Raw genomic sequence first — 15,696 nt, 5'->3', positions numbered from 1 at the left:
TTTATTGTTTAAACAGAAACTAGTTTTGCTAAAATACTGTTTTCTGTGTTCATTTCTACTCCTAAGTTCTTTTGCTCGCTTTAAAGAATATAAAAACTTTTGTCGAGTTAGTAAATTCGGTTTAAAGAATATCAAAACTTTGCTGAAGTTAGAAAATTGTGTTGGTTTGAACAAATAAAATCTTCACTGATTCTCATTGTTGGTAAGATAGAAAAGTTTTTTTTTTTTTTTTTTCCAAAAATGAAAGTACTCTTTCCTAAGATTTTTTTTTAAAAAGCTACTTTTTTGAGGGATAAAAAAAAAAGCTACTATTTCAGGAATTAAAAAATATTTTTTTTTCAGGAATAAAAAGTTACTTTTTTGGAGACTAAAATCTTCGGATTTTCTACTCCAGTTTTGAGATTAAAGTTTTCGTAACTTTCTCCTCATTTGAAGATATAAAAACTTCATCGAGTATAAGTTTGTGCATTCGGTTTGAAGATCTAAAATTTTTACCGATTTAGTAACTTTTAATTGGCTTGAAGATATAAAATCTTCGCTGGTTGTTTATTCGAGTTGAAGAAGATAAAAACTTCACCGTTTTATTAAATTTGTTTGTGTTAGAGATTATTTGGTTTGAAGATATAAAAAATTCGCCAGTTTATTCTCTGACTAAGAAAACAGGTAGATAAAAATCGGAATTTAATTTCGATAGATGACATCAAACAAAACTGTTTGGCCGTGGAACAAGTTTCTTCATTCTTTTGTATTAATTATTGTACATGATATTGGTGTGGCCAGCCACATCGTTGAATTAATTTTATGACACCAACAAATTACGTTGATGGCACTGGTTTAATCACCAACGGGTTGTGCCGTTTGAGAAAAGGGTGTCAGACGTGTATTTTTTGTTTTGTTTGGGTATCACATTTTTCGATGGTCAATCTAACCATTAAAGTGGTGACATAAAGTACTCTTGCAAGTCATTCGTGTGTTTACTGCACATTTGGAGAGAGTACTACTTTTTACATAAGAGGAAAGTAAAGAAAATGAAAGTCCCGTGGACTCTTCGGTCATGAATTCAAGGGTTTGAAAATTGAGAATTAATTAATTATGATAAAGGGTCTTCATGACTTGTTACGAAGGGGAGTTGTTATTTGGTCTAACCAAATTTGTGTTTTTAAAAGGCACGTACAAATATTAATATAAAAGAGTAGATCAATTTGTGGGGAAAAACAAGTTTGGAAAATTTAACGTCCTCTAGTTTAAAGTCTGTGTGAATGGAGCACATGTCGCAAAAACATGTGCTTTGCTTCAAGGATGAATCAATTCAAGAAGAAAACAGTAGAAATCGGGTTCTACTTTCTTTATTCTGCTCGTCTTTTAATTTCTACTCTTTACGATTTATGAAATTCAATTTTTATAAATGTTAGGGTAGACGTGTATTATTTGATGATCTCAAAATATATTCTATTTGCGTGCCACAAAATCAATTAGTTGGTGTATAATTTGGTAACATGCTTGAAATATGTGGAATATTATTTTCAAGGTAGTAAGACATGAATTAGGCTTACATTAATACTTGAAATTTATTCTAGAGATAATGAAAGTAATATGTGTTTGGCTCCAAAAAAAAAAAAAAATAGATGAAACTCCCTGAAAAGCTTTTGTAAAGCAAATTATTTTATTTTTGGGTGTATGCCAAAATTTTGAAATCTGTCCAGAACTATTCTTTAAGATGAAGAAGAATGAAACATCTTCTTTGATTCCTAGACAGTCACTATCTTTGGGGTTAAATGTCTATAGACAAAGTACTTCATCTAATTTACGGCGACTGATCAACGATGGACAGAAGTTGAATCTGTCTGATAAAATTGTTGCGGCAATTAAAAATGAAATGAACAATAGGCATCTTGTTCCATACTTATATTAAGGCTAATTCATTTTCCATCTTTATTAGGTATACTGATAGTTGGTAATATTTTTTTTATCCGTTAAAAATGTGTCTCGTGTGGAGGGTACTTTTACCATGTAGAATGAAAAATATACCATGAAATTTTTAGCAAAATTTGGTGACTTTATAACAAGTTTATGCCTTACTTTTTTTTCCGGGTAATACAAGTATTTTCTTGAATCAATTTGATAAAATAGAAAGATTGAATCCTAATTGGCAGAACCATAAAAAAAAAATGACGGTTTGATGTCTTTAGTAATTGATTTCATTGTTCCAATTTGACAAGATGTTGTTTTGACATTTGATACTAGAGAACTCTGTCACGTCATTCTTGCATATCATCTAGCAAATGAAATCAATCACGACATCTCAAGAAAATTGCTTAAACCAAAAGCCACGTTTGCTACTAAGAAAAGTATTTTGTGTCATACTTTGTGTCATATCATTACAGGATAACTGAAGTGGCTTGATGAAAATAAAAATTGGGTGTTTTGTGTTGCTTTGTGCAAAAATATTTGGCACCAGTAAGAATGATTGCTTAGCATGAAGTTTGGTTAATAAGACTCTAACATCAAAATGTTTGAGGGTATTTTTTGTGTGCATGTTGACTTGGATCATTAATGTGCATTTTGATTTGATGTAATGAAGAGAAATTCGTCATATTTCCTTTAATTTTGAGTTGCCCAAGAACAATGTACTTAAAATATTTGAAATGTGGGGGCTTCCTGGCTTATGAAAAAGTCAATATTAAGTGTTTAATTTGAAATAATAAGAGAGATGAAAAATAATGGCATTCTTGTATATTACGCCAAACCAACAAAATCTTTAATGAATTTTTGATATGGTGGTCGTTGAGATTAACTAGTACCAAATTGATAATTGGTTATATACATGCTCAGACGAGTTATATTATTTCATGAAAGGGTGTCACAAGAAATGTCGTGACTTTTCATGAATACGTGTCTATCAAAATACAATTATCTGTATGGACATGCATGTTGGTGAAAGGCTACCCGTTGTTTATTGTTTGATAAATATTACGTTCAATTAATCAATGATAATAATGAATGCCTTGTTAATAAATTCTTGTTTCCGGTAGAACTTGTGGGAGGAAGCTATCCTTATTACTACCAGAATACTCAATCGAGTGCCTGTAGGAAAACACAATTTATTCCATATGAAAAATGAAAAGGAAGAAAGCCCAATTTGAATTACTTCAAAATGTGTGGGTGTTTGGCTAAAGTGCAAGTTCCTAAACCTATTAGGGTAAAAATAGGACCGAAAATTGTTAATTGTGTTTTAGGATATGCCACCAATGGTAAAGGATATCGGTTTCTGGTTCAAAAATAATAAAAAAAAAAATCGACAGAGCAAACAAAAATGTTGACTTATCGGCATAATTCTATTAAGTCAACCCCACGATATATGTCCTTGGTGGTATTGACATGGTATGCCCTTGGTGGTATGGATATGCTAGTTAGTCAAATATTCACATAACTCGTTCTGTCTTGGTAAAGACTAGTTGATCGAACTACTAATTTGATGAGGTTGATCATATATCTTTCATTATAGGTCATGTTCATTAATTTCGTGAACGGATGTCACTTGAAAGGTTGTGACTTTTCATGATAAAATGTGTCTGTTGAATACAAGACGGTTCATTGAATGTATAAATTCATTGGTTTATAAATCGAAGAACCAATTGATGACAGTGATAAAAATCGATAATAGCTTGGATGTTCACATCGGTGAGAGTGCTATTAGTTGGATATTTGAAGAAGTAGAGTTACAAGAAGTGGAATGGTTGAGAATATATATATTCTTAAAAGGTTGTGGCCACAACTGATGTCAACCATCCACAGGTATCATGATGTCACTTTAAGTGTAGTCAGCAGTCTGCTATATATTATTATTTTATAGGTTTTGTTTTGCATTATAATAAATATCCCACGGTTATTGAGGCGTATAATGATGCAAATTAAATCACCGGGTCAATCGAAATAAAATCCACAAATGGATATGTTGTTACCATTGGTGGAGGAGTAGTGTCTTGAAAATCGTCCAAATAAAATTGTATCGCCCGCTCCACAATGTAGTCTAAGTTCATAGCTTTAGACATGATCGGTGAAGAAGCTGAATGGCTTCGAAATTTCTTGAAAGATTTTTCACTCTGGCTCAAACCGTTGGCACTAATATGCATACATTGCGATAGCCAAGCAGCAATAGGAAGGGCAGAGAGCGTTATGTATAACGGGAAATCTCGTCACATATGACAGAGACACAATACCGTTCAACAACTACTCTCTAGTGAAGTTATCACAAGACTATGTAAAGTCAAGAGATAACGTGTTGGATCCACTTACAAAAGCCCTAACTAGAGAGGCGGTTGAGAAATCATCAAAAGGAATGGAACTATGGCCGAGGACAAGTCAACATAGCGGTAACTTTACCTAGAAGACTGGAGATCCCAAGATCTAGGTTCAAGGAGATCAAACAAAGTTATGATTGACGGTTCAACATTGTCAAACAAATTTTTGGTCCATTCTCATGATGAAGACAATGTTCAATACCAAGGATAAAACATTAAGGCTTTTTAATAGTTTCTAAGTTTGATACAGGGTATATCAAATTGTGTTTCTAAAGGATTACATGTTTAGAAATCACCTATGTAAGTATGAAGTGTAAGCCGCTTCAAGGAGAATTTTGTAAGGCCAATTCTCTACGCACTTACGAGACCAGGCGCGATTCATGGCTGAAACTAACACAACAAAGAGAACCAAAGACAGTTAAAAGATTGATTGTGTGACATGTGGTTGTCTAGGTATACCCTAAAGTTCGACGGTTCAAAGATATCAAATCTACTGATTAATTGAGTACATCCGACATGTGTGCACTTTGGAAAGTTCAAAGGCAAACCTACTTATCCAGATGCGATTAATCCTTGCTTGCATATCACACAGTTTTTCATGCATGTTTTCATCAGATAGCCATTCCCCATTCATGTGGCGGGATTGTTGGGTTTGTGTAGTGTGAATGGGAAATTCAGTGACTTCCCGAAGAGGCACTAGGAGCAACAAAGGATGTGACTTTTCTGTAAAGTCACCACACCTTTTCATAACACCCATTCGTTGGCTATATAAGTTGAAATTCTGCTTCAGATTTTTAATTCATTGAAACATAAACAAACTACTGAAAAATAACAGATTTTATATCTCCTCTCACTCTTGCATTCTGCATTTTTTTTTTTCAAAAGCAAAACGTAAGTTTAGTCAAATTACCTATTTTTGCCTAGAAATTAGTATTTTCTTAATGTGTGTGCATATGGCTAAGTGGACACTCTTTTTTATCAGGAGGGAGTAATGAATTCGGAGACCTTTTTTTTTTTTGTAAGCTGATGTTTATATTTTTGTTTAGGAAGGTCATTTCCACTCTAATCAACCTATCATATGTTTTAACATAACTATTGTTCACCTAAGATGTCACATTTTAGATAACGATTGTTTAGCTAACACATAGAAGTTCGTACACAGAAAATAAAAGTTAATTATGGGAAAAGGAAAAAGAAGACCCACATATAAGAAAAAGATTGCTCAATAAATTTTAGATATAAAAGGAAAAAAGTTAACATTGGCTCCTTGACTACCGGAACAAACAAAGGTGTTAACTATAACTGACATTAAGACCAAAAAAAATCTTCTTCATTAAATATATGATCATCCGTCGAAATGGATTATCGGTCTATATGAAATTACTAATAAACTTATAGTAAACTTTTATGATGCATAATGTCCAAATTTTCATGTACTAGTCGAATTTGCTCATTTTAACCCTTAGTTATGCTTTGGACTCATTCATACTCTTGTCATTAAAACCGCTTCGTATTTTCCCATGCCGTTAATGAAGTTCCTGCATGAAATGGATGGACATTACATGTCAAAATATCTCGACAAAAAAAAAAAAAATCAAATTTATCCCCTTACTTTTGACTATGATTTAAAAGCATTCTCACCTTAGAGTTCTGTAAGGAGTCAAGGGAAAAATTAGTCTTTTTGCTAACAGCGAGAGTAAGAATAGACTCAAAATATAACGGAAAACGAAATAGCTCAATTTCCAATAGCAGAAGGCCAAGTTTAACCATTTTTCCTGCATTTTAAATGAATGGACTTTTTCACTTTAGACATTCAAATCAAAAAGTCTAGGAGGACCAAATTGCACGTAAAATGACAGTTAAGTCTACGACGATCTTTCTATGTTTTTTCATCACTCGATTGCTAAGCTAGTCAACTTCAAAATTCAACTAAATATAGATAAATGCCGAAATAAGGCATTTAATCTTTTACAGCAGGTTAAATTCCACTGATTGTATAAACAATTATTTCCAGAAATATAAGATAAATCCTTGTATTTTTGGTCTGTTATCAAAATGAAATAGAATGGATCGAATGAAGGGTTCTGAGTTTAATAGTATTTTCATTTGTAAAACCATCAAAATATACAGTGACCTTGTAACTCCTATTTGCCAAACTGCAAATTGACATTGACCAAGTCAAAATTGGAAGTCTTTCTTATCTTTCTGTCTTCCTTTAAAATAAAAAAAGTCTTCATTATTTTATTTTATTTTGAATTTTAGCACAAATTTTGTTATCCAACTTGAATTCAAAATCACTTAGTTCCAAATGGAAAGTTCATAACCTGACCCTACTCCAACCTAAAAAGCAGCCACAAAACCTGAAAAAGAAAATAATAAAAAAAAGTGGTGTGATAGAAAGTTGGCTAAAACAACTCATAGTTATTTATAGCTTAATTATCTGGTCTGCTCTAACAAGACTTTAACTTAGTGATTTAAGGGTGAAAATTCCGACTCTTTATAAGATTTATGAAGACGTGTGTATCAAAAAAAAAAAAAATAGCGAAAACAACTTCCTATATAACGCTAAACAATAAAAATATGTCGCTAATTCTATTTGACGATGAATTAGCAATGTATTACAAAAAAAAATTAGCAATGTATTACAAAAGAAAAATTATGTAAATTACGAGCTATTTAACGATAGATTAGCGAAAGATTTCATAACTAATTCCTGTATTTTTTAACTATGTCCCACTTGTATGTATGTGACTAGTTTTCAATTTATAGTGTAAAGTGTCTATTGTCACCAAAGAATCCATCATAAAATAGTTCAGTCTTTTGTTTTTGATTTTACTTTGACTAGAAGCACTAATGGACTTGGCGAACCGTGTGAAAATTGACAAGCACTAAACTAAAAACCAACCTTTGAGAGTCACCAAAACCCCACAAGCATTCAATGTTACTTGCCATTTGAATTCCCAATTTTAGCAAAACAAAGAAAAATAAAAATTTATTTTATTTAACAATACATGTAGTAGCAGAATTAATGTGAACTTGCATGCATTAAACGGTATTTTTTTTCCAGTACATTAAACGGTATAAACCGGTGGTCAATAGAGTAGGAAGAAAACAAAAAGATCTTTTGGCCACACTATTTTGGCCATAATGGCCCAAATGAAGTAAATTCATATGACTATTTAGGTCAAATTTAATAATCTATGTTTACTTAATGTCATTTCTATCTTTTCTTCTTAAAGTTTATCTTAATTTAAAATTACACAATAGAGGTTATGGTGATTTTTACATAAGCGTGGCCAAATTTAAGTCAAATTGGTGTGGCCATTTAGCAACACTCGGAAGAAAATTATGGAAGATATTAAGGGTTCAAATCCAGCATACACAACAAAATCATATAATGATTACTTCTTATTGTTTAAGCTTTGATAAACACGGTTATCAAGTGCGTATCTTTGCTGGTGAGATAGTAGGTACATGATAGAATAATTGAGGTACCTATAAGTACGGGTAGAGCCACATAAATTAAAGAATGGTCAGTTGTGCACCGTTTGAAAAATTATACTTATTAATATAAAAAATTATTCTGTATATGTAGGTCAAAAATTACTTTTTATACATAAATACTGTATATCTTGAACACCCTTGACGAAAAGCTTGATTTTGTTACTGGGTATATATAATTTAGTCCGGACTTCACCATTACCCCAAGAAAAGAACACGTATGCACCTATATATCAACGTAATTCCTAAACAAGATGAATGTTGATGGCCATCATGATGAGAACTTAAGTAATTAAGGGCACATGATAATGAAATAATTAAGTTTCATGGATCTAACAAACCTATTGTCTCCTTGAGAATGTAATTTGGTTTACCAAACAGCACTATTTCTGGAAGTGTCCATTGAATTGCAATCAAACATGAATCTATCTAATCAAGAAACATGGATTATTGGAACATTTTCTTTTAGATTCAAGCTTAAGCAACCCATAAATTGAAAATTCTACTTAATTAGCTATCAATTCTTTAATCATAATCCATAACAACTCTCACTAGTAGCTATCACATATTATCACGAGACACAGTAGTTGCATCTACCAATTCCACTTTACTTACTTGAAAATTATAAGTTTCCTACTAAAACAAATTAAAGACCACATCCCCAAATAATTTAATTTAATCAATAAAGGAAAAATAGGAATGTGGAGAAGAACATCTAATATTATTAGTAACTCTGAAGGAACAGTTGTAATTTGCTACAAATCCCAAATTGTAACTAACCTAACTTTCCAGCAGTTTAAAGTGATAAGGGTGCAAGAGGAAAAAGATGAAAGTTTTCACATCCTTATCTTGAAAGACACCTCAATACACGAAATATTTCGCGTTTATACAGGATTTTGAAGAAAAGCCGCAACTCAAAGGTATAAGATCTAAACAATTTATTTTAATTAATATAAACATTAGTGGCTAATCTTATAAAAGTTTTGACATTCTAATCTAAAAGGGCAACTCGTACACAAAATATTCGACATTCACGTAGTTCTGGAAATGTAAGCAGTCTTCTCTATTTCAATTATTAATGATTGATTTCACGACTCAAACACGGATAATAACACGAAAATAATTTTATCATTGCTCCAAAATTCTCTATCCTATCCTTATCTTAAAGATTGATAAATAATCTGAAATAACTTTAAAGGTAGCATGGGGCTTCAGGTTTTTTTTACTAAGGAAAAGAAAAAGTGAAGAGGTCTTTTACTGGTTTGCGTCCTCTTGAAGTCTTCTATTAATTCCGTGTCACTTTTCTCTATGAAAAAGTTACAAAATAGTAATAAATGTAATTTCTTCCCACAAGGCTTAAAGCCCCTATAAGTGAAAGCTTTCGACAAATTCTAACATATCTCATGCTACCAATAATTAAAATTTTGGAGTTTCATATTTGACAATAATATGATTATAAAAATAATCGAGATATAATATATTTTCTACATAAAATCACAAACACATATTTTTAACTAATTGAAAATTAAATGTGCTTTGTCAAATATTACGAGGACTAAAATTAAAATTTACCAACAATTTTAAGAGACCAAAGTGATACTATTATACCAATTATCAAAGAACAGGTAAAAACTTACCCGCACCGAGTTTTTACATTAAACCAATAGGTGCATGTGCCATGTGTAAGAATATATAATAACATTACTTAATCGTGGTCAATAAATGTATATATTTACTAAATTAAATTACTTAACTACATTAAATTACACTAATTTGATGTAAACACTCGGTGTGGGTAAATATCTACCGAACAGAACAGCCTAAAGAAAGAATATGGTAGAGATTGTGTTTTTCAAGAATTTGATACAATTGGAGGTGACGGAACCTCTTATATATATACTTATAAAGGAAAGAAATGAGGGGAAAAAAATATAGGAAAGAAATGGACATCCATAAATTAATACAACTATTTTTTGCACCTTTATTTATTCAATATAGTTATTAGTTGCAAAACTAATCGAGTTTGAAGGATACTAAGTTCATCTAACAAACACTTTGTCATCACATGGTAAGGAGTTTTTGCAACAACTTTTATAAGTAAAACATTTAAGGTAATATATGACAGATTTAGTTTGTTCATGATTTTATAGTACAGTTGTGTTTTCTTTGTCTCTTTCATGTGTTTGTTACACAGTTTTGTTTATATCGATTTGTAGTTACTGAGCTTTTCAATATTCATTCCACCTCTTCGTCGGAAATACATAATTTCTAATTTCACCAGGTCAAATAAGATAAAACTATAGAGAAAAGAGTACTTGACCTACATTTAACTATAGTTATAACACCAAACATTTTTCTATGACATTTTGCACAACCCCCCCCCCCCCCCACCCCGCCACCGCCACCCCAACCACCCGCCCTTTGATGTTTTTTAAACGCATTTGATGATTGTGAATTCGTTTGACATATATGTTTACTTATGGATGGGTTTTTCAGAAGGAATTATACTCGAATGAGAAAGTTGATATTGATGTATATAGCATTAGAGGCGGATTCAAAATTTGAATTTTATGAATTTTGAATTCTAGGATAGCAAACTCAAGCTCTGACCTCAGTAACTCAATTCGAAATTTAATTTATACATTTTAAGTGAATTTCCTAAAACATATACAAGGTTTGAGCTAAACTTAGTGAGTTTTATCGAATCTATAGATTAAAAGCTACCTTTGCTCATGTACAACATAGAATGATAAAAAAGCTTACAAAAGCATCAAATTTGCCCTTGTATTATTTCAAATTGAGTAGCAACAACACACCAGTGTAATCCCACAAAGTGGGGTCTGCAGAGGGTAGAGTGTACGCAGACTTTATCCACTTTGAAAGGTAGAGAGCTTGTTTCAAAAAGACCCACGGCTCAACATAATTAAAAGTTGAGGGTAAACTTGAATATTTTTCGCCAAGAATTTGTACACTTGTAATCCACTTATTTTACTTGAAGCTCCATTAATGACATAGGCAAATATGATACGCTAATAACAAGAGTATGAAATAGATGAAAAGTGAGCAATATAGAAACAGATTTGAATATTTTTCCATTCATTAAAATGAAAACTAATCTTTCACAGCCTCAAAAAGAAAATAGGAACTGAAAAGAGAAAGGTGCTTATCTTAACTTTTAAAAAAAACCAAAAACAAAACAACAAAAAAAGAAGGATGAGAATGATGGCTCAATTGATAACTTATTTTAGTACACATATAATTATTGAACAGTCTCCAAGACTTAATAATTTGTCACAATCTCCAATTTTTCCATGACAACTTCCTAAAAGTTCTATTCCATTAAAGAAACAACCATTGGGAAAAATAAACAAACACCTAACGCACAAGACACGCTCTCTTCTTCTTACGCCCAAATGAGCTGACTTTTCCTTTGAAGAAGAATGTAGACTTAACTAACCAACAAACAAATAAATTAATTAACAAATAAATGGGATATTAGCACTTTTAAACCTCAAATATCGTCAAAATCTAATTTTTGAGCTTTTTAATTAAGCACCTTCTTTTATAACGGTGATATCCGAATCAGCTTGCACGCACTTCAATTAATTTCACGGGATACCTGCTAGCTACCTCGTACTGGATAACTATATTTACCAAGGCTTGAATAGATGAAAGAAATCACCGAGTGTTTTTGTCTTGCTAGGAATTGAACCTGAGACCTTATGGTTCTCAATCAACTTCATTGATCACTAGGCCACACTTTTAGGAGCTTTTTATTAAGCACAGTTAACATTTAATTAAGAGATATGTGCATTTTTGATCCCTCTATTTTGAATCTTTATAAATATAACGAATTATTAAGTGCTAAACCATTCAATAATCGACATATTATGTTAAATTTATATTGTTATTTCATATTTGAAGGTCAATTAGTTCTAAAGATACTCTACATATCACATATTTCAGACATAAAGAGACCAAAAACACAGTTAATTGAAGGTTAAATCTATTTAAACAAATATCCCAAAAATCAAAATCAAAATTCTTTAGTAACTAGGACCAACAAAAATATACCCAGTGTAGTCCCATAACTTGAGATCTGAATAGGGTAGAATATACAGTAACCTTTACTCCCATCTTTATGAGGTAGAGAAGTTATTTCTGATAGACTCTTGACTCAACACAAACTAGAACCAAAAGTCCAATTATCCCAAAATAAATATATGAAACGCCATTTAACCATTTTTTAAGAGTACAATACAACCACCTTATTTTTCTTGACCATTTGATCAAAAACCCAAATAATCAAAAGGCCAATAACAAAAGGCAGTTAAGTGGGACCCACATCAGACAATCAATTTATAAAAGAGCTTAGCTTGTGTTCAGACTTAAGCAAGACCTCAAAAAACAAAAAAACAAGAGACTAGAAAAGAAAAGGAAAAAAAAGATCAAAGGAGAAAACACAACAAGATTCAATTTTTGAAACCAAATACCCTCCAAATCCAATTTCTAAACCAAAATTCTCACAAAAAGATTCAAAACCCATCTCTAAAATCCTTCAATCTTCAATACTCAAATCATAGATTTTGTTAAATTTGAATTTTTTTTTTTTTATCTATTTTTCTCTTTTTTCCATCATTTTCCTCTGTTTTTTTTTTTCATCATCATGATAGGTGTCTTGCTAGGACCATCAACTTTAAAAATCTGTTCTTTTTCATGTGATTTGGTATTTCAAGATGTATCCTCTTAATTATTTCATCCATATTGGTCCTTTATTGGAGTCTTGAATTCAAAAAAATTCAAAATTTTCAGTTGAATTTATTGCTTGTTCTTAAAAATTCCCTTTTTATAGAAATTATTGGTTTTTAATCCTTGGTTTCTCTGTTTGTAGTCATATTAGGTGTTTTTCAGTTCAAATTATTGGTCCTTGTATAGAATCTTGAATTTAAATTTCAGTAAAATTTTATTGATTGAGTCTTTGTTTGTATCTTTTTTTTTTTTCAACTTAGGTGTTTTTCAGTTCAATTCTTGATTTCAAGTCCCCTGTTTTTGTATCAAATTCTGAAATTTGAGTTATGGGGATTCAAAAAGACAAGGTGAAATTCAATGTGGGAGGTAGAATTTTTGAAACAACAGCAACAACCTTAGCAAATGCTGGTCGAAATTCACTATTTGGAGCAATGTTTGATGATGAATGGAACCTGAATTCTGATGCAACAACTAATGAACATTTCATTGATAGGAACTCTGATTGTTTTTCAGTACTTCTTGATTTGCTCAGGACAGGAGAGCTTTATTTACCTCAAAATATCCCTGAAAAGTTGTTGTATAGAGAGGCCTTGTTTTATGGCCTTTTGGATCATGTCAGGTCAGCTAAGTGGGGCCCGTTCGATGGGAACAGGCTCCTCCCGGCCCGTTCTGTGACGGGCCGGGCTCCGGGAGACGGCACGGCCATCCGGGCTGGCCCGGATGGCGGGTGCTGTGTGGCTCATGGGAGTATGGTACATGTGTATGATTGGATGATGGAGGAGCACCCTCCTATTAATCTTGATTATCAAAGGGTTAATGATGCTGGTTGGGTTGATTCTGAGAGTATTGTGTTAAGTGCTTGTGAAAGATTAGGTAAAGGTGATGGTGGAATGGGATTGTTTAGTGTATCTACTGGGGATTTAAGGTACAAATTTCATGTGAAACATGAAAATCAAGTCAAGAGTTATACTGCTGGTGCACTTAGTTTTAGTTCAGATTACAAGTTGTTTTCTAGTTGTAAAGGTAGAAGTAATGAGTATGGTATTGGTGTATGGGACCAAGTTACTGGAAAACAGATTGATTTTTTCTATGAGCCACCTGGTTGGTCACTTGGTGAAGCTGATAAGTTGCAATGGTTACATGGTACTAACTGTTTGTTAGTTGCTTCTTTGTTTCCAAGGAAGGACAATTGTTACATAAGTTTGTTGGATTTTAGGGATAAAAGTAATATGGTTTGGTCGTGGTCCGATGTTGGAGCGCCTATAACGGATGAGAGGAGAGTTAGGGACGCGATAGCAATGGAGGAAACGAGTTCGATTTGTGTGGTCAACGAGTATGAAGATTTAGGGTTTATGGATTTGAGGAGGAGCTCGGGAACTCCGAGGTGGTGTTCGAGAAGCAGGTTGATGAAAGGGAAAATGCCTGATGAACCGTGTTATCCTAAGTTGGCATTGCACGAGGGGCAATTGTTCTCATCGATGAATGACTGCATCTCTGTGTTTTGTGGGCCCGATTGGGTTCTTACATCAAGGCTTCGACGGAGTTATGGTGGTTCAATTTGTGATTTCTCGATTGGTGGTGACCGTCTTTTCGCTCTTCATAGTGAAGAAAATGTATTCGATATATGGGAGACGTCGCCTCCACCAATTATATGATTTTTATGAGTGATTTTGTATTGTTAAAGAGTGATGCATCAAAAAAAAGTAAAGCAGATGTTTTTAGGATAGAAAAACTAAATAGAAATGAGTGTTTGTAATACTATTTATGAGTGATTTTATATGGTTAAAGAGTGATGCATCAAAAAAAAAAAAAAAACCCGTAAGGCAGGTGTTTTTAGGATAGAAAAACTAAATAGAAATGAGTGTTTGTAATACTATCTAGATTTTGTTTGTGTATGCATATGAAACTGACATGTTAAAAGGAAACTGATTGCTTAGCAATCAATATCTCAAATTTCACCTTTGCTTTGCTTCTAATAGATGCATTCTTTCAATATCTAATACACTTGTCAGTAAATATATTAACTGTCAGGCTAAACTGAAAACTTCTTTCATTTTTGTTATCTTGAATGGACCACACCTTATGATAAAGTACTGGTAAGTCTCTTTTGAACAAACCCCATACAACAACTTTTCTCTTGACCTAAGCTTTAACAAAGATTATTCCTCTTTATGTAGTTGTAAAACACAATGTAACTTAAAGTTCCGTAAAGATAAATAAGTACTCTTTCATCGTTAACTAGAGGTTTCAAATTCAAACCCCTAGATATGGAGTCACCTTTTTTAGGAAGCTTTTTACCCTCAATGTTGGACTTCACGGCACAAATTCGGATTTAGTCGAGTCCCAATGCGGTACCGGACACTAGGTGAATAACCAAAATAATACTTAAATTTCCCAGTAAGATTCCAGATTGCCCACACTGAAAAGAGTTGTTGAGAGGTGATGTGGGGAGGTGATACCATTTGCATGTGAGCAGTTGTAGCTACTCAGCCAGGCTGCAAATTATTTATTACTGAGTGTTTATCTAAAGGAAAAGCAGGTAAAGTTTTGCTTTATTTTTTCATTTCAGTAGGGTATCTCAGTTTCTGTCCTGTGAAACATAGGGGCATCTTTTTCTCTCTTTATTTGTTTTTCAAAAGGCTGAGTTTGTACCAGTTTACGCGCATCTCAACTATTCCATTGGCATAGAGCTACCAAGCAATTTTGTCCAAGCAGATGGAAAGAAATCACCTAATATTTTTGTTCCTACCGAGAAATCACCAATTCTCTCAGGGGTTTATCCACTTCATTAACCAATAAGCTACACCCCTGAGTGCGGGGCGTCGTTTTCTTCTTTTGCAGTTAAAACAACATAAATCAACAAATGTTGTAGGATCAAAAGGGGGTGGCTAACTATACAACATAAATCAACAAATGTTGTAGGATCAAAAGGGGGTGGCTAACTATAAAAACAATATACTCATATCAACTAATGTTGACTCTTGCATTTTAGTCTGCCATTCATAAAATCTGAAGCCGGCATTATTTGTTTAATGGGACCACTAATCACTTCTTTATGATTAACAATAATATTCATCGAATGGCACGACGCCTAATAACACGACAAAATTTCAAATTTATCATAATAAAATTTCAAATTTATCAT

The 15,696-nt window shown here is 32.6% G+C and overlaps 1 protein-coding gene across 1 annotated transcript; it reads left to right on the top strand.

The window, feature by feature from the left end:
* The first annotated feature begins 12,193 nt into the window (after positions 1-12,193).
* On the top strand, positions 12,194-14,506 carry LOC132039597 (BTB/POZ domain-containing protein At2g24240-like). Its single transcript, XM_059430096.1, has one exon. The coding sequence runs from the start codon at positions 12,878-12,880 to the stop codon at positions 14,204-14,206; it is 1,329 nt and encodes a 442-aa protein (XP_059286079.1). The 5' UTR covers positions 12,194-12,877; the 3' UTR covers positions 14,207-14,506.
* The last annotated feature ends 1,190 nt before the right edge of the window (positions 14,507-15,696 follow it).

This window comes from Lycium ferocissimum, chromosome 12 (assembly GCF_029784015.1).
Source record: "Lycium ferocissimum isolate CSIRO_LF1 chromosome 12, AGI_CSIRO_Lferr_CH_V1, whole genome shotgun sequence".
In the NCBI taxonomy this organism is placed as follows: Eukaryota; Viridiplantae; Streptophyta; class Magnoliopsida; order Solanales; family Solanaceae; genus Lycium; species Lycium ferocissimum.
Note: the sequence above shows the minus strand (reverse complement) of the source record. Positions and strands in the feature narration are given on the sequence as shown.

Bases quoted from the DNA above. Each gene is read 5' to 3' on its own strand.
- LOC132039597 (XM_059430096.1), top strand. From the start codon at position 12,878: ATGGGGATTCAAAAAGACAAGGTGAAATTCAATGTGGGAGGTAGAATT.